Genomic DNA, 24,610 nt, shown 5'->3' on the forward strand with positions numbered 1-24,610 from the left:
TTTTTGAGTGACAAGAGTCTAGCCAGAGCAGTGAATTAGGAATATTACTTAAGAGGAAAAGTGGTTATACGGAAGCCAGAAGGCCAGTTAGGACCTGGCTATTCTAATTAATAGTCTAGATAGGAAAAGGTGATGTACCAAACTGGGATGGTTACAATATAAATGGAAAGGCAGCAAATTTGGGGAATTGTCTTCAATTTTGTACTCAAGTTTTTCCAGAGTTAAAACATTTTTAGATTAAAAAAGTTTTCTAGGTGAATCAGTCATATTTAGGGGAGTCATTGTTATCTAGGAGTGACTGTAAGATTGGCAGTATCTGACTTCTATAATTCTTAATTTCTTAGTACCAGAGCAAAGCAAGCCGAAAAAAGTAGCTCCTCGCCCAAGTATTCCTGTGAAACAGAAACCAAAAGAAAAGGTGAGGTGTTACTTGTTTATCTACATTTCGGTAATCCAGACTATTTTTTTTTTAGAAAAGTAACACTGTTTTGTGGCTCTTTATATGGTTCAGAAATGATTCTACATTTTTGCTTTTTTGGGTCCCAGGATCTTAAGATCAGGGAAGGATCTAGGTCAAGGATTTAGGATTTCTCCATTTTTCACTCTTCCTTTGGTTGCCCCTCTTGGAGTTTTCCTTGCTGGAATTACCCAAGGAATCTTCTGTATTCCTGCTTAGCTTAATTATGGTTTCTCAACTGTATAAGTAGTGCTTTTATAGTTTCTGTCTATAATACTTACTGTTCCCTACCTTACCCTCATTTTCCTTTTCCTTTGATAATTTAAGGATTTAAAGAAAGAATATATTTAAAGGTTATCTATGAAAGTCCTTTGCCTTTTCCTTCAGAATTCTCATTTGGGAATTTCCCGATTGGTTCCAGATAAACTTTGTTTTAAAATTTTTGTGCTCTGTAGTGCTGAATAAGTAGGCAAGGAAGTTGTGGTTTGCTTTTGTTTCTACCTCTTGACTCTTTAGGAAAAACCACCTCCAGTCAGTAAGCAAGAGAATGGCACTCTGAATATACTCAACACCCTCTCCAATGGAAATAGTTCGAAGCAAAAGTTGCCAGCAGATGGAGTCCACAGGATCAGAGTAGACTTTAAGGTAAAGGGGCCAAATGACTTAGTTTGGACATAATGGGTTGTAAATAAATGTTAGAATTATGTTTCTTCAAGTAACTCTAGGGTACTTATCCTGGGATCCAGGAATTTTTTTTAAAAATATTTTGATAAATATTCAAAACAATTTATTTCACTTATAACCTGTGTATTCTATTTTATGCATTTAAAATATGCATTTATTTATGCATACCTATTTTTCAAAGGAGTTCATAGGCCTTCCCCAGAATGCCAAGGGTATCTGCAACACAAAAAGAGGTTAAGAAACTCTGCTGTAATTGAAGGGCCTAGGATATAGAATGTTTGAAATAAATGGGAACTCCTAACTTTTGTCTTCTTGTAATACTAGTCTTGCACTGCTAGACTATTAGGAGAAACTCTGCTTGAGCATCTTGAGCGGTAACAGATGGCTAGATAAAGACAATTTCCAGGGTAAAAAATTCTATTAAAGAGAAATTATCCAACCATGAAAGAATGCTTGAGTCAATAGAGCTGTAAGAGAAATTCAATTCCAGCTATATTGATATAATGTATTTAGTATGAATTGAAAGGTGAGGTTTTAAGTGGTTTGTGCCTGAGGTTAGGCAATTAGAAAAAAGTAGCACAACATATTTTTTAATTCACTAAAATGTAAAGCTTTTAACTAAAGGTATTGTGGTGGTTTTATGGCGGTAATAGTTGCTTTCATCCCAAAACCATATTCTTGGAAGATTCATAAGTTCAACTTTTTTGCTTTGCAGGAAGACTGTGAAGTAGAAAATGTATGGGAGATGGGTGGTCTAGGCATCCTGACCTCAGTTCCTATAACTCCCAGAGTTGTTTGCTTTCTTTGTGCCAGCAGTGGACACGTGGAGGTAACATATCCTCAATCAATCAACAAGTATTTATTAAGTAATTACTGTGTGCCAGGCATTGTACTAGGGATACAAAGAGAAAAATGGAATAATTCCTTGCCTTCAGTGTAAGGAGCTTACGATACAACATATCTGTGTTTGGGTATGTATAAGTAAATACAAAGTGATTCTGTAGGGGAGGTGGTACTAGCAGTTAGCAGCTGTGGGGATTGAGACAGGCTTCATTTAGAAGATGGTATGTGAGCTCAGTCTTGAAAGAAGCTGGATTCTAAGAGTTTGAAGAAGTATAGCAATATAAATGTTCTGTTTTAATAGAAATTATTTGCCACTTTGCTAGAATATAGTAGGTTCTATGTCCAATTTTAAACAGTGTGGAGGAGAGCTTTTGGGACTTTCCAGGAGGTAGGGAAATAGACTCTCAGGAATCAGGCCATACTGATGCTAAAAATTTCCTTATTTCTTTAAAAAAAAACCTTTAGCTTTACTAGAGTTAAACTGGAGGAATGACCTTTCTGACTTTTCTTTTAAGTGTCCAAATATAGTATATGGGATAATAAGGCCATCTGGCAGGTGAAGGATTTGATTTTGATAGCTATAAATATATCTATTACTAGTTAAAAGTCCAAATGACTTTCATATATGAATAAATGACTCAAAAGAATAAATTAATTTTATAACTATCTTCAGGTCTTAGTCCAGCACAGAATTTTTCTTGGAGCTTGAAGCTTATATAATCTTAGTCATGCTTCCATAAAACTAAACAAAAACCCATGGTATTCTTGATAATAAGACATTTCTAGTTGCTTCCTCTTTAAAGTCTAACTTGAGCTTCCTTACTGTCTTCAAATTAATGCTTTCTAAAACCCTCTATCTTATATGAAACAGCTTATCACTGAAATTGGAAGGCAAAAAGAGTATCAATGTCTCTAGGGCTTCATTCACATATTAACCTCACCAATTAAATCCTACTTGTTGTAAAACTAGAAAGAAAAAAGGAGGGTTGGTTGATATTTCTAGGCAGTAGCTAATGTATTCTTATTGTCTCTCATCTAGTTTGTGTATTGCCAAGTCTGTTGTGAGCCCTTCCACAAATTTTGTTTGGAGGAGAATGAGCGCCCTCTAGAGGACCAGTTGGAAAATTGGTGTTGTCGTCGCTGCAAGTTCTGTCATGTGTGTGGAAGGCAGCACCAGGCTACAAAGGTACTAAGAATAAATAACATAACTACTTGGGACATATCCCTCTGTCCATGTTTCCTTCATAGACTTGTTAATAAAATTTGCTGAATATCCAGTATTAGGACTTTTCTAGTGACCTCTTTCATACAATGTTAACTGTGTCTGAGAACTTAGAGATTATCTTTTTTAACCCTTTTATTTCGTTTAGCTAAGGCCATACATAAGTAGTGGTCAAGACCAATATACACATCTTCCTAACTTTTAGCCCACATTTTTTTGCTCCACTCTGAGTATTTCTTTTTTAGTTTAATCTCTTTTTGATGTCCAGGTGGATTGACTAATGGTGCTCTCCTTTCACATTTTAATTTTGGGGACAATTTCAGTATTTGCTACTAGGTGAATGATGGTCCGTGGCTTTGGTTGTATAGGCCAACACTTTTTTTTTTTAAGGTAATTGGGGTTAAGTGACTTGCCCAGGGTCGCTCAGCTAATAAGTGTCAAGTGTTTGGTCTGAGGCTGGATTTGAACTCAGGTCCTCCTGACTTCAGGACCAGTGCCCCAAGGCCAGCACTTCTTAAGCTGTGGGTCGAGACCCTATATGGGTCTTTAAATTTAAGAAGTGCTGAACAGTTGAGAGTGGAAAAGGTTTAAAAAGCCCTGGTATAGACCATCATTCTGATATAACATGTTTAATTGTATTACCTCAGGAAAACAGGTTTGAGATTAAATTCCTTGGAATCTCTGGCTGTATCTGATTTTATTCCGTATGTTCCGGGAGATGAATCAGATTATGTCCATTTAGAAGCTCAAATTTTTAAAGAAGGGAAGTATTTATTAAAGGAGCCCATTTTGTTTCCTTTGCATGGTGCTTGACACATAGTAGGCACTTAAATACTCATTGATTGATTTCTAATTAATATAATTTTAAAGAGCTTTTCTTTTCCAGATATTTATGACTTGGTAAGTAATAACCAAATTATTAACTATTTAACAATTACTATATTCAAGGTACTGTTTGGCCTTCTTTGAGGCTATAAAGAAGTAAATGACATTACAAGTTCCAAAACTTACTTAGTTCATTTTCCCTGGAAATGTAGCGTATGTGAAGAGGAACAGTATCCGATAAGGTTGCAGAGATAGAGTGGTACTTGATCGTGGAGGGCCTTGAAAACCAGGATAAAAAGTTTGAACTTCACAGTGAAAATCTCATGGCTGGAAGAGACTTCAGAGTACATTTAGTCCAAAATCTACCTGAGCATCATATTTTTCTCCAGTATCCCTAAGTAGTCACCCAGCCTATACTTGAAGAACTCCTTCAGTAGGGAATTAGAGAGCCATTGAGAGGTTTTAAGCAAAAGAATCATGTAACTAGATCTTTGGATGAGAAAGACAATTCCACATCTAGTGTGAAGAATGAATTGGAGGGGAGAAGGTGGAGAAAACTTATTAGAAGATTATTGCTGTGGTTGAGGCATATGGTAATGATGTCTTATATTAGAGTGAAAATTGAGAAGAGAGGAAGGGTGTAAGACATGTTGCAGAAGTGAAGTTGATAGCATTTGCTTGATAGCAGGGTTTCTTTTAAAAAAATTCCTTTGTATCTACTGTGCTTTGCACATGATTGGTGCTTAATAAATATTTGTTAATTGATAGATCAGTTGATTAGTTGATATAACTGATTAGATATAAAAGGTGAGACAAAATAGATTAATCCCAAGGTTTACATACATGAAAGACTTTGTAAATGTTGGTGTCACAGACAGAAACTGAAGTCAGAAGGGAAGAGTAGGTATAATGGGAAAAATAATGAGCTTGGTTTTGAACAAGTTGAATATGAGTCAGTAATAGGATTCCCATATCCAAATTTAAGTTTCCTAAAGATATTTGGAACTCAAAAGAGAAGTTAGAATTGGAGACGTAGAGTTGGAAATCTTCCATCTAGAGATGATAGTTGAAACTCTGAGGATTCATGAGATTACCTAAGAAGAATGTACAAGGAAAGAAGAAAAAGAGTGCTAGAGACAAATCTTGGAGAACACCTCAAGTATTAAGGCTTAAGAATATGATGAAGAGTAAGGAAAGGAAATAGAATAGCAGTTACTGAGGTAGAAGGAAAATCAAAAGAGCATAATGTTGATGAAAGAAAGGAAGTAAAATATCCATTTTGTAGGAAGGCACATGACAGAGTTCAAAACCTTAGATCAAGATTTAGAGGATTTTTTTTTTAGTGAGGCGATCAGGGTTAAGTGACTTGCTCAGGTGTCTAGTAAGTGTCATGTGTCTGAGGCCAAGAACTTTTTTTTTTTTTTCAAGGCCATTAGATTTGGCAGTCACAAAGTCATTGATGGATGACCTCTAATAGAGCAGTTTCATTAGAAGATGAAATCAGAAACCCAACTGCATGGTATTGGATAGTAAAATGGAGATCCTGGTATAAACAGCTTTTTCAAGAAGTTTAGCCATAAAGTGGCAAATATAGATGAGGAGAGAGCTGGGTAGGTTAGAAGGGCCAAGGGAAAGCTTCCCCTCCCTCCCCAATTGGGAAGAACTGAGCATATTTAAAGGCAGATGGGCAGGGCAAGATTACAGGTGTTTGAGGAAATGATAATGACTGCTGGAGCAAGGTTCTAAATCAGTCAGAGAGAATATGATCATATAGGTAGAAGTATTAGCTTTTAAGGAAAGGAAAGATACAGCTTTCTCTCGAGAAGGAAAGAAGATAAAGAGCTGATGGTGATGATGAATAGATAATAGATTAGAAGGAACCTTAGAGGCCATCTAAACTAGCCTCTCATTTTACAAATGAGGAAATAGGCCCAGAGAGGCTAAGTGACTTCCGTAAGGTCACATGGGTAGTGGCAGAAGTAGTATTTAAACTCAGTTATTCTGACTCCAAATCCAAATTGTTCTTTCAACTATCAGCCTTTTGAAAAGTTATGAAAAATGGGGGGGGTGAGGGAATTCAAAATATTGTGTGATCTTCATTGTCTCAGTGAAGAAGGAGGACAGTATGTGCATGTTTAGGAGGGAGAGCTGTGAATGGGAGAAGAGATAAAAAAAAAAGTTTTGAATAGTTGCAGTGGGCAATGAAATGATGGTACAGTAGAAAGATTGATTATCAAGTAATAGTAAGGGCCAGTTTATGTGGTGTGCAGTGAATTTTTGCCCTAGGATAAACCAGTTTGAACAGAAGTATTGAAGGCACCATAAGCTAGAATGAAAATGTTTGTCTAAAAAGTATTGATACACTTTCTTTTGACACGACAATTATTTACCAACAAACAACTTAACTACACACTGTCTCACCTCCCCAGCCTACAAAGTGCATTCTCTCCAAAAGACAGTTTATCAGTTATTAACAGAAAGAAAATATAGGCAGAATTCTGGGAAGATGATGGAGTAAGAGATAACCCTAGATGACGGAGTAAGAGATAACCCTAGGGTTCAGCTATCTCCTTACCACCTGAAATCAATAAGGAAGGTATCAGAAAATACAACAAAAACAGCAATGCCAGAAAGAAGAAAAATAAAAGACGTTTATATAAATAAAAATAACTGATAACTGGAAGTCCTGTTCCTGGATGCTTTCTCTATGTACCCACTGTAATATTGGCACAGGTTGGTCCCTCACCCCAACCTTGGCCTTTTATGCTATCTGTAATTTTAGACATCACTTTTTTTTAAAAATTAATTTATTTTTTATTTTAAACATTCACTTCCATAAGATTTTGAGTTCTAAATTTTCTCACCTTCCTTCTCCTCCCCCTTCCCACGATAGTGTGCAATCTGATATAGGCTCTACATATACATTCATATTAAACATTTTCACATTAGTCATATTGTAAAGAAGAATTAGAACCAATGAGAGGAACCATGAGAAAGAAGAAACAAAAAAAAGAAAGAGAAAAAGCAAATAGTATGCTTCAATCTACATTCAGACTCCATAGATCTTTTTCTGGATGTGGGTAGCATCTTCCATCATGAGTCTTTTGGAGTTGTCTTAGGTCCTTGCATTGTTGAGAAGAGCTATTAGACATCATTTTTTGGAGTGATATGTCCCAACCCCATGGTATCCCAGATATATAATATCCCCCATGTAGGTTTTGACATGTTTATGGGACCAGTTCCTAAGCAAGGAAATAACTTGGCCATTGTAAAAAAAAAAAGTTGGATTTCCCAGTGGGGAAGAGATCAAGCTGCATAGCTTCCCTGGACCAGTGCCCTGACTGTCCTTTTTCTCTAACCGTTAGTGAACTGGGGCTCCATGAACCCCACCAGCCCCAGGACACAGGGTAGGGACAGAAGAAAATTGGTTGCTGACAGGAAAGAGAAACCCAGGAGAGTGGAGCTCCTAAAAAATAGATCAAGCTGTGGTAACCTTTCAGCATCTCCCTTCATCAGTGTCCCTGATGGCTGAGAGAGAATGAGGACAAAGGAGCAGGAGTTTAGGAAGGAGCACTGGGCTTCATTCAGAGCTATTTAATCTAGAAGGTGAATGATGATAAATAAGGCCCATGATTCAGGAAATACAAGATAGAAAAATCAGTAGTGACTCATAAAGATATATAAAAGCAGTCAGAGGAAGGAAAACGAGGAAGCAGAAGTCATCACAAATGAACATAGTGAGTAAGTACTTTGCAGCAAAAGAAATTGGATTTTAAAAACTCCCAAGGAAGACGAGATTATCACAGCTAATTATATGAGGCCCCAAGAAATTAGATGATGGAGTATCTTTAAGAACTTCACAATATTTGAAAGAGCAGTAAAAGAATAAATTCAATAAATCAAAAGATACAAGCCAAATTAGAGTTCTTAAGGAAGAAATCAATAAGTTTGACAAGAAAAATAAATCATATGAAGCAAAGATTCTCTCCAAATCAGTTGATTCTTTGACAAAGAGACTAGAGTTAGACTATAAAATGACAGAATAAGAAGAAAAATTAAACAAAATCAAAAGATAAGATTGGAAGAACATGTGAGAGCTCTACAAAACAAGAATATTAAAGAAAATAGGATGAGACAATACAGTCTAAGGAATATAAGTCCTCCAGAAAAGCTGATTAAAAAACAGCCCTGCAAGTCATTTTTCAGAAGATCATACAAGAAAATTGTCCATAATAATGGAAAGCAGATAAAAAGGTATAGATTGGAAGAATCCTTAGGATAGCAACAGAAAGAAATCTCAAGTTTAACTCACCAAGAAACTTAATTGTTAAACTTCAGAATTAGAACATCAAACAACAAATATTGAAGATAGCCTGGGGGAAAATGTCTTTCATATTCCAAGGAAAATCAATAAACAGCTTGTTGGGGTTTTTTTTACAACCACCCTAGGGAAAAGTTTGAATCTGATATTGAAAAAAGCAAAGCTTTGTTTGCCCCTCTCCCCTAAAATAACATAAATTCTGCAAAATTCATCAGTAAAAAAATTGGATGTTCAGCAAAAGGGAACTTTTGAATCATACTTTCAAGAGATTAGAGGTGAGTGGGATATATTGAACATGCAAATTTTTTAAGAAGAAAGGTTTAGTTATCAATAAAAGATGAAGACAACTTGATCAAAACAAAAGATAGGAAATCATACTGGCAAATTAAAAAATGAGTAAGATGAATTCACAACAGTGTACATGGACAGAATTATCAGAAACTCATGCAAAACTGCATGCAAACAAGGAACTGAATAAATCTCAACAAAAAATATAAAATACTAAAATTTAAAACAAAAACCTAGAAATCTTAACCCAATGTCAGAAAAAATAACTTGAGCAAGCCAAAAATAAACTGCTGATGGAAAAGATCTTGGTTCATTTCTTTTTAGATACATTTTTTCCAATTACATATAAACCATTAAAAAAAATTTTTTTTTAATTTTGAGTTCCGAATTTTCTCCTTCCCTTCCCTCCCCCTTCCTTGAGAAGGTAAAAATTTGATACAGGTTGTATATGTGAAGATATGCAAAACATATTTCCATATTAGTCATATGAAAAAAACCACACATGGACCCTCTCCAAAAAAAAAGAAAAATTTTGAAAGTCTGCTTTGATCTGCATTCAGACTCTTGAAGTGGATACCATTTTTCATCATGAGTCCTTTGGAATTGTCTTAGATCATTGTATGACTAAGAATATCTAAGTCATTCACAGTTGCTTACTGTACAATATTGCTGTTGCTGTATACAATGTTCTCCTGGTTTTGCGCACTTCACTTTTTCACTTTGCATGAATTCATGTAAGTCTTCCCAAGTTTTTCTGAAAGCATCCTCCTCGTCATTTGTTACTGCACAATAATATTCCATCACAATCATATACCACAACTTGTTCAGCCATTCCCCAGTTGATGGGCATCAATTTCCAATTCTTTGTCACCACAAAGAGCTGCTATGAATATTTTTGTACGTATAGGTCCTTTTCCTTTTTTTAAAATATCTTTGGGATACAGATCTAGTAATGAATGCCATTGCATTATATGTACACTTTTATAGCCCTTGGGGCATAGTTCCAAATTGTTCTCCAGTCTGGTTGGATTAGTTCACAAGTCTACCAGCAGTACATTGTTAGTCCTAATTTTCCCACATCCCTTCCAAAGTTTATCATTTTCCATTTCTGTCATATTAGCCAGTTGGTTCAGATGAATTTCAAAGAAAATATTATCAAATGTTTAAAGAGGAATTAATACCTAAGCTACAGAAGTTATCCCCAGAACTAGAGAAGGTACTCTACTAATCAATCAAGCACTGTGCTAGGCCCATGGAATACAAAGTAAAACATGAAACAGTTCTGTTCTCTTGAAGTTTACATTCTGTTGAAGGAGACAGTTTATATATGTAGAAATATAACTAGATTAAATGCAAAATAAGTACATAGTCTTTTAGAGCAACTTCGTGTAGAAAGTAGTGCTTGAGATGAGTTTAAAAGGAATTGAGACATGATTTTAGAAGTCAAAATAGCAATATCTGGTTACAGATTTATTATATGGGGTGGAGAGTTCTTAAGGATTTATACCAAAGTTGTAAATTTTGCAGACTCTAAAATGGGTGATGTTTTTGACAGAAATAGGAAAATTCAGAAGAAACTTAATAATTTCTCTTTTCCTATTGTGGGTTCTATTCTCCACATCCATAAACTATTTGGTAGGGGGTAGCTAGGTGGCACAGTGCATAGAGCACCAGCCCTGCGTTCAGGAGGACCTGAGTTCAAAACTGGCATCAGACACATAACACTTACTAGCTGTGTGACCCTGGGCAAGTCACTTAACCCCCATTGCTCAACCAAAAAAAAAAACCTATTTGGTAATGGTTAAAAAAATAAAAAAGCAAATCAGTGGAACAGATTAGATAACCTAAAGGTTATCTTTGACTCTTCACTATCTTTTAAAGCCTCTGCTTCATATCCAATTCATTGCCAAGGTCTGTTGATTTTACCATCATAATGTCTTTTGCATATGCTCCCTTCTGTCTTCTGCTTCTGCCACCCTTTTAGTGCAAGCCTACGTCACTTCAAATGTTGTAATAGTCTATATAAAAGTTGGTATGCCTGCCTCAGGTCTCTCTCCATTTTAATCTATCCTCCATTCAGCTGTAAAAGTGATGTTCCAAAAGCTCAGGTTTGACCGTGTTACCCCCCCCACACACACACACACATAGAGTCAATTCCATAGGCTCCCTATCAACTCCAGGATCAAATATAAGATCCTCTAATTTACTTTCAAAATCCCTCATACCATGCTCACCCCACCTTACTGGTCTTCTCATGCCTTATACCCTCATAGAAAGTTGGAGAGGTTAAGGCTGGACAAGTAGATCTAAGGGTCTTCTGCATAGAGATGATATTTAACACTGTGGGAACTAATGAAATCACCAGATGAAATAGTAAAGAGAAGAAGAGAAGAGGGCCCAGGACAGAGGCCTGGGGGATCCCCATAGTTAGCAGGTATGGTGTGGCTAAAGATCTAATGCAAAGGAGACAAAGGAGTGGTCAGGTAGGAGGGGAATCAGGAAAGAGTGGTGTCACAAAGAGAGACATAAAAAATGAAGATATATTCAGTGTTCTTGGTTGGCCTGGGCCAACATAATAAAAATTATACTGTTGCCTAAGTTAATTTTCAGTTTTAATGCTGTGTCTCTCAAATTACTGAGGAGTTACTTTATAAAATGAAAAGAAAATAGCAAAATTCATTTAGAGGATCAAAAGGTCTGTAATCTGAAGAATAGAAATGAAAAAAAAAAGTAGGAATTAAGGATGTGACCAGATCTCAAACTATACTAGAAAACATCAATAAACTATTTGGTAGTGGTTAAAAAAACAACAAAGCAGATCAGTGGAACAGATTAGATAAGCAAAACCCAGAACAGTAGGTTTGATAACAGAATTTTATAGATGAAATGAGCTTCATTAGGAAACCTTCTAACTTCTGAGGCAACCCATTTAATTTTTGGGTAATTAATGGTTAGGAAGTTTTTCCTCATACGAAGTCTAGAGAAGGTACTCTACTAATCAAATTTTTTGACATCTACCTTTTGCGTCTGTTTATATCTTAAGAACAAATCTAATCCCTTTCTGATTGATAGCCTTTTCTTCTTCACATTAAGTATTCCTAATTCCTTCAGCAAATTCTTAAAACTCAACAATATAAGTTATTGGAGGTCAGAAGCCTTATTTAACAAGAATAACTGGGAAAACTGAAAAGTTGTTTTGCAGAATTTAGGCTAGTATCTTATCTAAATATAACAGTATCTCCCCCTGGATATATGACCTGATTATAAGAAGTTATATCGTAAAAAATGATAATCAAAGGAGGTGCCTTTCACAACTCTGATTAGGGAAAGGCTTCTTAACCTTTCAAGAGAGAAAAGTGATCATGAAAAACGAAATAGGCAGACTTGATTACATAAAATTTTAAAGCTTATGAAAGAACAAAATCAATGCAGATAGAATAAGAGAAGCTGTTTGGGAGAAATATTTATATCAAATATTACTGATTAAAGTGATATCAGATATAATAAGTACTAACAAATAAATGGGAAGAAAAGATGTTCTTCTTGGTTAAAGTCATGAATGAATGAAAATGCTTTTATTAGGCCTATTGTGCTGTAAGCAATGAAGAATTTGAGGACTTACAAGAAGAAACCTGTGAAGTTTGTTTAAATTAATGTCAAGGGAAATAAGCAAAACCAAAAGAACAGTATATTGTACATAGTGACTGGAAAAGTTCACTAAAAGAAGACTCACTAAACTGTGAGTAGCTGAAAATCTAATTATAGTATTTTTAGACTTTTTTGAGGTATTGATTAGTTTAGTGATTTTTTTTTTCTCCTTTAAAAATGTATGATCTATGGGGTGGCTTTTTGGGAGGAGGAGGAATACTAAGAGAAATTTTGGTGATGCCACAAAAGATACCAAAAAAATTTTTTTTAACTAATTGTAGTCCCAGAGAAAAGTATTGAAACATACCCCACTGCCTCTTGATAGAGAGACAGAGATTTCTAAGGGCAGAATGCTGCATACATTGTCAGACCTGGTCTTTGAATCTGTTGGGTTTTTTTAAGTGCTTCCCATTGTTACAAGGGAGGGTTTGATTCTAGGATTGTAGAGGAAAAGGGAACATTCAGAAATGAAGTATGTAAAAGCAAAAATTTTATATTTTTTAAGAGATAAATGGAGGGATATATCCTTTGGATTAAATAATACAGTACTAATATTGATCATTGTATTTGACCACAGTTAAATTGCCTCTCGTTGACTTTCATATTGTGTTTATTGTTCCTTTGGTTATAATATCTTTGCTCTGTCTTGATTCTTATAGTCTTCCCATGTTTTTTTGAATTCTTCTTACTTGTCATTCTTTATGACACAGTAGTATTTCCATTACATTCAGATCCTTCAACTTGTTCTCCAGTGTTTGAGCACATATTTTGTTCTGGAAATCTTTTCTTCAGAAACAACCCTAATGACAGAGAGGAAGAAGGGAAACTTTATTTCAAGGGAACATACTTATGTTAAGTATGATATTTCAGTAATCTTTTGTACATTTAGGTATTTAAGTCCTTTACCTATTTAGGCACCTTAAAGGGAGAGGGGGAAGGGAATGAACATTTTGTGTGTGTGTGTGTGTGTGTGTATCTGTGTGCCAAGCACTGGACTAAACACTTTTTATAAATATGTCATTTAATCTTCACAGTCTTGTGAAGTGGATTCTATTATTACCCCCATTTTACAGTTGAGGAAACTGAGGTAGACAAGTTAAAAAATTTGCCCAGGGTCACACAGCTAGTAAATGTTTGAGGCTGGATTTGAACTCGGGTTTTCCTGATTCCAGGTCTAGTGCTATAGCCACTATGCCACCAGCTGTCTCTAAAGGATCTTTAGGTCCTTTTTGCTAAAATTTTGCCTTCCAAGAGAATATTAATGGTACAGGTGATATACTTAAGAAATATCCTTAAATTCTGATTGGCTATGGCAAATCTCTGCTGTAACTAAGGGTAAATAATATGTGGGGAAAATTTATCTACAGTGTCCTGCCACCTTTATCTTAAAACAAGAAACGCTAGAATTCAGAAACACTAAACGGGAAAAAGAATAGTGCTATATATTCATGGGTGGGTAAAACCTATCTCATGGTTCTTGCTTTTTTCAATTTTGCAGCAACTGCTGGAGTGTAATAAGTGCCGAAACAGCTATCACCCTGAGTGCCTGGGACCAAACTACCCAACCAAACCCACCAAGAAAAAGAAAGTTTGGGTAAGTTTATTGCACTATCCAAAGAGAACTATAATTTTTGAGTCTTTTGAGCTTCCATTACTACTAATTCAGATGAAGTCTGGATGACTACTTCTTAGAGATATTTGGGGAAAAAAGGGGTGACGAGAGATATGGTGGGAAATGTAAGTGATATGAAACAAAAGATACTGACAAAAATTTATTAAAAAAAAGGAAAGAAAGTTTGTCTCTTGTTTTCCAGATCTGTACCAAGTGTGTTCGATGCAAGAGCTGTGGATCTACAACTCCAGGCAAAGGGTGGGATGCACAGTGGTCTCATGATTTTTCACTGTGCCATGATTGTGCCAAACTCTTTGCTAAAGGTACAAGAAGAATCCACAATCTGTATTGTATTAATTGCATTTAAGTGTTGTTTACAAGGCATACAGGTGATAATATGAGCATCATTTTAGCAGAATTTAAAAAGTATCTTGGAGGTAATAGATGTTGTCAAGGATATGTGTATCACTTTGATGCATTTCCCAAATCCTTGGTCTTTTCCTTGCATTTGAGTATAGTAATATAGTTATAAAAAGTATTTTGTTTTGTTTAGTGTTGAAGCAGAGATAATTTTTTATAAAAATGCTAATCAAAGTGCAAACAGGTGAAAAGTAAAAGTAATTAGAGGCAGATTCTCTTTCTCATAGTAAGTGTAGTCTCCTTCCTTCTTTCCTTCCTTCCTTTCTTTTTCTCTCCCTCCCTCTTTTTTTTTTTGCAGACAGCATGTCTTATGTAGGGTTGTTGAGCTATACTTTCTCCTTTTTTTCCTGATTTTAATTTTACTTACTTTTCTTTCTCCTTTCTTTAAGCCATATAATTAAACTACTCTGTACATTTGTAAGTAGTTTTAATGGAGAGAAATAATTTGTGGTACAAATATAGTGGCTCTGAAAGTTCTTATTTATTGGAGCATTCCAGAAATGCATGACATAAAAGAAAGATTATTGATGTTTGAGTGATTCTGGAAGAGTGTAGTGACTTGAATGAGGCTTTGTTTTTGTCTTCCCAAATAAACCTGAAGAACTTTATTATAAAGTATTGCTTTGCTTTTAGGAAACTTCTGCCCACTTTGTGACAAATGTTATGATGATGATGACTATGAAAGCAAGATGATGCAGTGTGGGAAATGTGATCGATGGGTTCACTCCAAGTGTGAAAACCTTTCAGGTACAGAGAATGAGACCTTCTGGGATACCTATGAATAGTTTACCTAAGCTTCCATCTTTCCAGCATTTCCAGGCCTTTCAACTTCATTTATGTTGCTGCATAATTTTTTTAAAGCTCAGGTTATTGCATTTTATATGCTATGTAGTGAATCTCCCAACTACCAAATTCTATGTTGGTGTCAATTAGTAACAGCCATTTTGTAAGTCACGTGGAAAACCAGCTCTTTTCAATCCCAGAGATACCAAAAGTATTGTTATCATTACCTGCTTCACTGAAAAGATAGAGGGGGAGGTGTGGGGTATCAAGTCCTGTGAGAGATACCAGATTAGTTTCCTCTTTCCCTCATCCTATGAACAGCCTTCATTAGATTCTTTTGTCCCTAGATGAAATGTATGAGATCCTCTCCAACCTGCCTGAGAGTGTGGCCTATACCTGTGTGAACTGTACAGTGCGGCATCCTGCCGAGTGGAGGTTGGCTCTAGAAAAAGAGCTCCAGATTTCTTTGAAGCAGGTTTTGACTGCACTCTTGAATTCTCGAACCACCAGCCACTTACTCCGTTATAGACAGGTGGGTCTAAAATTCCCTATACCTGATCTTGCCTAGTTATTTGTCAGTTTATCAGTATTAGATTTTGTTTGAGTACAGAAAGAATTATGAGACAAAGTCTCTATTTTTCAAAGATAATTTGATTTTAAAAATCCCTTAAGGTATTTAGATAAGAGTTTTTTGGGGCATATTGCTGCTGTTGCATGAGAGAAAGTTTAGTGAATTTACAGGTAGACTTTGAAGTTAAACATTAACATTTTTAGACTCTTAAATCCTTGTAATTTATTGACAGGTGAATTTTAGAGGCAGTTATATGGAAGCGTAATCTGTATTAGTGAAGAAATTACTCACTACTCACATAGCTCTTACTATATTGCTAGATTGCCCTGTGATCTTTTAATAGTGCTTCATATTTTAGGAGAAAGCTGCAGTTTTCCATCCTCAGAAGAAATTTTGCTAAGCAGTTCTGAGCATGGAATGTTACTCTTCAGGGTGGATTTAGGAAAGCTCAAAAGCTAAATTGGAGGGTGGGGGAAGTGACAGGGAGTTCACCAGTTCAGTAAATATTAATTGAGCATCTAATATGTACAGAACACTGAGGTATAGGAATTAGTGAAGATAAAAAAATTAAATAAAACATAGCCCCTTAATCAATTCATAAGTATTTATTAAATGCTTACTGTGTGCTAAAACAGTCCTTGCTGTCAAGGAGCTTATATTCTGATGGGGGAGATGACATAAACAATGCTGTACAACATAGAAAGTTTAAAAAATGGTAATTGTAGAGGGGAATGCAATAGCCCCTGAGAAAGAAAGGGTTCCTGTAGTAGGTGTTACTTAACCTGAGACTTGGGAAAATAAAAGCCAGGAATTCTAAGAGGTAGAGATGAGGAGAGAGAGGGTATAGCATGGGAGACAGCCGGTATAAAGGCATGGAAGCATTGTGTATAAGAAGCCACAAACAGTAGAGCATAGCTATAATGTACATTTCCTGCAGGAAAGTAATGTGTAAGACTGCAAAGACAGGAAGGGGCCAGGTTTTAAATAACTTAAATGCCAACTAGAGTTTATATTTGATCCTACACGTGACAGGGAACCATGAAGTTTTTTAAGTAGAGGGTTGATATGGTCAGACCTCTGTTGTAGGAAAGCCACTTTAACAATTGTGTAGCTGCTGGATTGCTCACTTCCTCCTTACTTTTGTGCACCTTGATCTGAATACATTCTTCAACAAGTATTTATTTAGCAGCCACTATGTACCAGGCACCAAGCTAGTTACTAGAAATAGAAAGACAAAAGAGAAGGCATTACTTTACTCAAGGATCTTACATTCTGTTTGGTAAAGCAACATGTACGTAGAAAAAGTAATTATCGGAAGGGACAGTACCAGCAACTGGGGGAATCAGGATAGGCCTTGTGTAGGAAGTGACATTTGATCTGAGCTGTGAAGGAAGCTAGGGAGTCTCTGAGGCAAAGGTGAGAAGATGGTATCTCCAATGCTTTGGAGTTATTCTTTGCAAAGGTACAAAGAAAAGAGTTGTAATATATATTGGAGTATATGGAGTGCATACTATATAATGTATGAGTAACAATAAGCAAGCCAGTTTGACCCTAATATAGAATGTGTTCAGAATTAAGTTCAGTAAACCTGGAAAGGTGGAACCAGGTTGTGAAGGGCTTTACATAATGAATACAGTTGTTTATATTTTAGAAGACAGAGAGACCATGGACCTTTATTTCCAGTTCTAACTGGAGAGACTTTACTTTGGAGACCAGATGCTCAGTAACTGATTGAAAGTAACGTATTATCTGTACATCATTCCTGGATATAGGCTGCTAAGCCCCCTGACTTAAATCCAGAGACAGAGGAGAGTATACCTTCCCGAAGCTCCCCAGAAGGACCTGATCCACCTATTCTGACTGAGGTTAGCAAGCAAGAAGAACAGCAGCCTTTGGACTTGGAAGGAGTAAAGAAGAAAATGGACCAAGGAAGTTACACATCTGTGGTATGTCTCTAGAGCACAGTAACAAAAAAATTCAAATGATTATTTTCATTTTATTTTGAAATGTATCATTTTGTCTTGGAATAGATGCTTAAAGCTTTGGGGGAATTCAGTTTTGTGTTTCAGAAAAGGGGCTAGAATAAGGTAGGTTTATTTGTCTTTCCCCTGACTTTTCTGGAAATTAATTCATGTTCAAAAGAACACTCAGGTCTCCTAGAAAGTATTTATGGAGAGAAAAACACTAGTGTAAACTTAATTAGTGTATTCCTGTGGGACCAGATTTGAATAATGGGCTTATCTTTTAAGATCTTCTTTTACAGATGGTTTTTAATTTTAGGGCAGGAAATTTTTAAAACCTTGTTCAGAGTTACTATTTAACAATTAATAGCTTATATTTATGTCTAGTTATTTATATAGCATAATTTAAAGGAGAAACTATTTTTATGATTTGTGAACTGTTTGGGTAATACTTTGTGAAACACCTCCTATATTATTATTAGCTGGCTAACCTTTATGCTAAAATTTGGCCAGATTTAACACCTCTGGAGAGACACAAGTTGATTGTTAGCTGGTTCCTGAAGTCCGTAGCCAGAATGATGTTGTTACACAGTGTTTAAATGGGATATGGGTTAATTTTGGTTTTTTGAGTTTTAGGTTTTTTAAGAATTGCACATATGTTGGATATTTAGATAAGGAAGGAAACTATTCCATTTTTGGCATGTATGTTTTTATGTGTGTATGTATGTATACTATGTATTTCCAATGCAGTTGGAATTCAGTGATGATATCGTGAAGATTATTCAAGCAGCCATCAATTCAGATGGAGGGCAGCCAGAGGTTAAAAAAGCTAATAGCATGGTCAAGTCCTTCTTCATTCGGGTGAGTGACATTAGTTTTTTATTTTAAAAAATTTGTTTCTGTATAATTATCCTCTGTAAAAAAAAATGAACTTGTTCTCTCTTCACTTCTTGTTCCGTCATTGGAAGGCTTCGTTTTTACACCAGCATATATGTAGTTAAGCAATCTTCATTTTGGGGGGGTTTTTTTGTTCTGTTTTTTGTTTTTGTTTATTTTGGTGAGGCAGTCATGTTAAGTGACTTGCCCAAGGTCACACAGCTAGTAAGTGTCAAGTGTCTGAGGCCAGAGTTGAACTCAGGTCCTCTTGACTCCAAGGCCAGAGCCTTGGAGTCTATCCATTTATCCACTGTGTCACCTAGCTGCCCCCAACCTTTTGTTTTGCTTTGGGGTGGAGGTGAGGGGGTGACTTTTGAACTGCTGGTAAGATTGTCAGGATTGATGGATCTTTCTTTAGGACCTGAAATCTCTTCCTAGTGAAATAATTTAGGGTAAAGTTATCTAATTGTTGAAATTCTTGTCTGTTTTATTCAGCAAATGGAACGTGTTTTTCCTTGGTTCAGTGTCAAAAAGTCCAGGTTTTGGGAACCAAATAAAGTTACAAGCAAGTAAGTAACTTTAGCATCCCTCAACAATAACTCTCTTAAATTTGTTAGTTTCTTGAGCTAGAAGTGATCAAGAGATCCTATTCCTTTCAAAAAATGACTATTCAGACTTTTGGATTAGAGTCTTTTAGTCTAGGTTTTATTAAAAACATAAATACATTAGAATACCTTTAAAGGTCTAGTGCTGTAGAATAAACAGAATCATAACCTATGTGATACAACCTATAGGTTATCAGTCTTTCGGTTATTGTATGTAGAAATTATGAGAGGCAGTATGGCATAATGGATAAAGAGCTGGACTTGGAGTTGGAATACCTCTGTTTAATACCTGCCTCTGAAACATAACTGCCTTTTTGGGACCCTTAACAAGTCACTTAACCTCTCAGTGACCCAGGCAACCCAAAGGAATGGGAAAGGAATAAGCATTTTTATATAGCACCTACTATATGCCATGCACTGCGCTCTGAGCACTTTTTATAAATATTATCTCATTTGATCTGATCCTCACAAGCAAACTTGTGAAATATGTGCTACTATCCCCATTTTGCAGTTGAGGAAAGTGAAGGCAAACTTGCCCAGGGTAACATAGCTAGCAAGAATGTGAGACTGGAGATCGAAGCATAGTATTTGCTATTTTTTCTCTTCTGTTGAGTTTTGTTTGCTCTTTCTGATGGTTCCTCCTATTGGTTATAATTCTTATTTACAACATCACTAATGTGAAAATATGTTTAATAGCAATGTATGTGCATAGCCTACATCAGATTGTGTGGGGAGGAAAGGGGAGAAAAATTTTAAATTCAAAAGCATATGGAAGTGATTGTTGATAAATCAAAATAAATTAAAAAAAAAAAGAATGTGAGGCTGGATTTGAGCTCAAGTCTTCCTGACTCCAGTCCCAGTGCCCTATCTGCTGTATCACTTGCCGCTCCTAATATTCGTTACAGAGGAGGTGCAGATCTGCATTGGTAGAAGAAGTTCATCATTACAAATTTCCTAAATCAGTGAAATAATAGGTCTAACCCTAGCCCCCATAAAACAACCCTGTAATTTAGGGAATTAATATTTGACTTCCGGTGTAATTTAATCCCTCAGATAATAAGTCACAATATAATGGAGTTCTACTGAACTTATTTCTAGCATTTACTTCAGTATCCTCTTTCATTTCCCATATCCAGTTATCTAAAATTTTACTTGGAAAATTATATATCCAGGATAGGACTGCCATTTGGTATTAATGAGAAAAGAAAATTATTTAAAGAGAAATAGTTCAATAATGAGATTCTAGATACCTTTGATTTTTGTATTTTAGCCCTTGTTCTTTATTACAGCCTTTTTTGAGGGACAAATTATGGCATTTTGCAAGAGAGTGTGATAAGTTATATTTGAGTATTAATTGTTTAGCCTTAATTAGACCATAGAAAGTTCTAAATAAATCCTTGTTAAATGTCATTGAATTTGTGTTTTCAGCAGTGGAATGTTACCAAATGCAGTGCTACCACCTTCACTTGACCATAACTATGCTCAGTGGCAAGAGAGAGAAGAGAACAGTCACACCGAGCAGCCTCCTTTGATGAAGAAAATCATTCCGGCACCTAAACCGAAAGGCCCTGGAGAGCCAGACTCGCCAATTCCTCTGCATCCTCCCACACCACCAATCTTAAGTAAGAAACCAGAAATTATCATATTTCCTCACCAGATATTTGTATGAGAGGCAAGGTTGCGTATAGTGGGCGCTAGCCTTATGAGACTAAATTTAACATATTTAAAAATCTGAGGGGAATTCTTAAGCCGTTGTTAAAAATAGCTTCGTTATTTTCTCATTTAGAGATTATCCAGGAGTTGTCACAAGTCTTTTAGTAGTTTTAGTATAACACATGGCAAAGGCCAAACTATCAGACTCTTTTCGTGTCTACCCATGGCTTCTTATGGGGCTACAGAATATTATTTAAGCTGAAATTTAAACAAAATCCCTCTTTCTTGAAATTCATAGTTTCTAAACTTGCCAAACATAACTTGCATATCTTTCTTTGGGGGCCCAAGATACAGACAGGAGCCGGGAGGACAGTCCTGAGCTGAACCCACCCCCAGGTGTAGAAGATAATCGACAGTGTGCATTATGCTTGACATATGGTGATGATAACGCTAATGTGAGTACTTTGCATCCTAGTATTCTATTTAGCAGGCACCGAGACAGAATGTGTTTGCCCTTTGTAACTAATTTTGATCATGAGGGTTTCTGTATATTTTATGTATTTGGCACTTAAGAGAAAAGCATTTTTCCTTTGAAACTTTTCTGACAGTTTGTCCAAACTAAATGCTAAAGTGATTGGTCTCAGTTTCACCCTCTTGAACTGTAACTCTGTCGGAAGGCACACTGCTAATATTTTGTGGAAGTTAGTAAAATACAAATGGTGTATAAAATAACTTATGACTAACACGGTTTCTGTGGCTGGCCAGTGTAATGTGGTCCATATTGGTGTATTAGCTTGGTTTCGATTCTATAAACCTATTGTTGAAAGTGAAACTATTATCACTTGAATATGATAATTTCCTCAGATAATAGGCATGGCCATTTTATTTGTTTGGATCCTAGATTTTGGCCCTGATGTGAAAGTATTAAGAAGATTTGAAAGCAGTGTTCCTTAACATCACATTATGGTTGTATTTGAGTTTCTAAGCTAAAAGGCTATTGATTTCCTGAAGTTATTTTGACAAAGTTAAAAGTCAATGCCAAAGAAAGCCTTCCTGGTATTGGGTTCTTTGTTATTGAAAAATAATTTCATACATCCCATAGGATGCTGGCCGCTTGCTCTACATTGGTCAAAACGAGTGGACCCATGTGAACTGTGCTTTGTGGTCGGCAGAGGTGTTTGAAGATGATGATGGGTCCCTAAAGAATGTTCACATGGCTGTGATTAGGGGCAAGCAGTTGGTGAGTCTTTGGGAGTGGAGTTTTGTGGAAGGAGATTCATTCATAGTTTTCTAATGTTCTGTTTTCTCTATTGCTTCACCAATAGCTTTATATATTCAGTCAGTAACATGTGTTGAGTCCCTTTAGAGCCCTGTGTTGTTCTCTGGGGCAGGGAGATACAAAAGAAATGAAAAGGTCTCTATCATTGAGACACTTAAAATACAACTGCAGAGGTAGTACAAACCTATTAAAATGATAAACTAATCAGTTAACATTTATTAAGCACCTTTGGTGTGCCAGGCACTAAGTAGCACATTAACACAAATGTAAATCAACATAGGCACACTCAGTGAGAATGTAAAGTAATGCAGAAACCAATACCAACTAAGTGTGAACAGACAAATTTTCTTAGAAGAACTGAATTCTTAGCTGTATTTTGGGGGAAGGAAGGGGAGGAACTGATCATCACTAAGAAATATGGAGGAATGGCAAATATAGAAGAAAGAATAAGTGCATATGAGTGGTATGATAGGGTGATATTAAGCAAAGCAAACTATAATTTTCCTGGATGATAATCTAAGGAAGGTTAGTTAATGTGTGGCTTTGAGAATCATAATGAAAATATCTAATTTTTACAGATTAGGTAATTAGCCATTTATGTTTCTTGTCAAAGGATTACCAAGTAATTCAAACAGTATGATCTTTGCAGGAGATCTGGACTCATAGACCCTTTTTGGATTTAATGGCCTTCTATCTACTGGAGGATGTCCTAAGTATTGATCTAGGAGGTCTCCCTTTTTAACTCACTGCTCTAAAAGGAAGCCCAGGTTCTAAGTCGAATGGTGATATTTAAACCTAATAGGTTGTGGGGCCTTGTGCAAAAATTAGGAAAAGATATAGTATGCTTATGGTACATTTGATATCTATGTGTAACCACAGACAGGCAGTAAATTTCCTGAGTCGTGGGGGGGTTCAGGATGGGCTAACTTTGCTAAGGGAAAGGCACAAAAGATCCATATGTCTAAATAGAGCTTTTGTTTCTCTTGGCTTTTTAGAGATGTGAGTACTGCCAAAAGCCAGGGGCCACTGTAGGTTGCTGCCTCACATCTTGCACCAGCAACTATCACTTCATGTGTTCGAGAGCTAAGAATTGTGTCTTTCTGGATGATAAAAAAGTTTATTGCCAACGACATCGGGATTTGATCAAAGGAGAGGTAAGGGTGTTACTTTGCTTTTTTAATTCTCTGGGGACTTGGGCGGGAAATGCTGGCTAAGAATTGACAGGATGGGAGACTTCATTTTGTTCTCCTGAAGAGTTGGCTCCTATGAGCATTTTTCTTGCCCTAACTTCTCTTCTCATTAGAAGTATTGATGTTACTAAGAAAATACTGGTATTGAATTAGCTCTACTCGTTGAGACTGGAATAAGCTGAAAGATGAATATATCCTATGAGATAAAACTGTAGTATTTTAACAATCCCCCTGCCTTCTTGTTTAAGATGGTTCCTGAGAATGGATTTGAAGTTCTTAGAAGAGTATTTGTAGACTTTGAAGGCATCAGCTTGAGAAGGAAGTTTCTCAGTGGCCTAGAACCAGAAAATATCCACATGATGATTGGTAAGACCTGGATATAGGTAATAGAGAGATGCTGCATTTATGGTAATCTTTTCCTATCTTTGGAGTTGATGTAGAGACCCTTCACATTGTCTTGTCTCATCATTTCTCCTTTGTTTGATCAGGCTCAATGACGATTGACTGTTTAGGAATTCTGAATGATCTCTCTGACTGTGAAGATAAGCTTTTTCCTATTGGATATCAGTAAGTAAAATCTATCAAATAGTAACTGAACTTTGTCATTTGAAAAGTCAGGGCCTCCATATATGAGGTTTCAACAAACCTTTTGGTTTCTTGGTGCCTTGTCTGTGCTTAAGGTACTTTTAAAAAACCTCTTTTATAGATGTTCCAGGGTGTACTGGAGCACCACAGATGCTCGAAAGCGCTGCGTTTATACATGCAAGATAGTAGAATGCCGTCCTCCAGTTGTAGAGCCAGATATCAACAGTACTGTTGAACATGATGAGAATAGGACCATTGCTCATAGTCCTACCTCTCTCACAGGTGAGTCTCTTATCAAGCTGGAATTTAAGTTGAATACTTAGAAGAAGTGTTTTGAGAGGAGAATGAGAAGAGAAGTTGAATTATCTATGATATTGCTTGTCTCTAACCCAGTGTTTTCACTGCTTACTTTTAGTCAGTCATCAGCTTGCTATGTTAACTCTACCTTTTTAATATTTTTTTTCTTCAACAGAAGTTCTACCAAGAGAGATTCGAAATACAGCTGAAATTTTAAATCCTCCATCCCCAGACCGACCTCCTCATTCACATACCTCCAGCTCCTGTTTCTATCATGTCATCTCAAAAGTCCCCAGAATCCGAATGCCCAGCTATTCTCCAACACAGAGATCCCCTGGTTGTCGTCCATTGCCTTCTGCTGGTAAAGGGCTTTATTAGTTAAATGACATCCTTAACTCATGAATGAGAATCCCCAATCTGGTTTAGTTTATTTTTTTCAGTCAGTGCTGTTGTGATTAATTTTTCTAGTTTTATAAATACCCCTAAACTA

General features: G+C 36.1%; 1 protein-coding gene across 2 annotated transcripts in view; it reads left to right on the forward strand.

The window, feature by feature from the left end:
- Nucleotides 1-24,610, forward strand: part of KMT2A (lysine methyltransferase 2A) — an 86,398-nt gene that overhangs the window by 40,455 nt on the left and 21,333 nt on the right. For both annotated transcript variants that reach the window (XM_078146850.1, XM_078146851.1), the window contains 19 exons: nucleotides 345-418; nucleotides 974-1,102; nucleotides 1,857-1,970; nucleotides 3,024-3,170; nucleotides 13,787-13,882; nucleotides 14,103-14,223; nucleotides 14,954-15,067; nucleotides 15,451-15,635; nucleotides 17,447-17,620; nucleotides 18,386-18,496; nucleotides 19,007-19,080; nucleotides 20,545-20,738; nucleotides 21,118-21,224; nucleotides 21,872-22,009; nucleotides 23,044-23,202; nucleotides 23,487-23,604; nucleotides 23,727-23,805; nucleotides 23,945-24,105; nucleotides 24,296-24,481. In XM_078146850.1, coding sequence (XP_078002976.1) covers nucleotides 345-418; nucleotides 974-1,102; nucleotides 1,857-1,970; nucleotides 3,024-3,170; nucleotides 13,787-13,882; nucleotides 14,103-14,223; nucleotides 14,954-15,067; nucleotides 15,451-15,635; nucleotides 17,447-17,620; nucleotides 18,386-18,496; nucleotides 19,007-19,080; nucleotides 20,545-20,738; nucleotides 21,118-21,224; nucleotides 21,872-22,009; nucleotides 23,044-23,202; nucleotides 23,487-23,604; nucleotides 23,727-23,805; nucleotides 23,945-24,105; nucleotides 24,296-24,481 — 2,481 coding nt within the window. The remainder of the gene's footprint in view (nucleotides 1-344; nucleotides 419-973; nucleotides 1,103-1,856; nucleotides 1,971-3,023; nucleotides 3,171-13,786; nucleotides 13,883-14,102; nucleotides 14,224-14,953; nucleotides 15,068-15,450; nucleotides 15,636-17,446; nucleotides 17,621-18,385; nucleotides 18,497-19,006; nucleotides 19,081-20,544; nucleotides 20,739-21,117; nucleotides 21,225-21,871; nucleotides 22,010-23,043; nucleotides 23,203-23,486; nucleotides 23,605-23,726; nucleotides 23,806-23,944; nucleotides 24,106-24,295; nucleotides 24,482-24,610) is intronic.

The sequence above is a fragment of the Phascolarctos cinereus genome, unplaced genomic scaffold (genome assembly GCF_003287225.1).
Source record: "Phascolarctos cinereus isolate Bilbo 61053 unplaced genomic scaffold, phaCin_HiC Scaffold_726;HRSCAF=1367, whole genome shotgun sequence".
Classification (NCBI taxonomy): Eukaryota; Metazoa; Chordata; class Mammalia; order Diprotodontia; family Phascolarctidae; genus Phascolarctos; species Phascolarctos cinereus.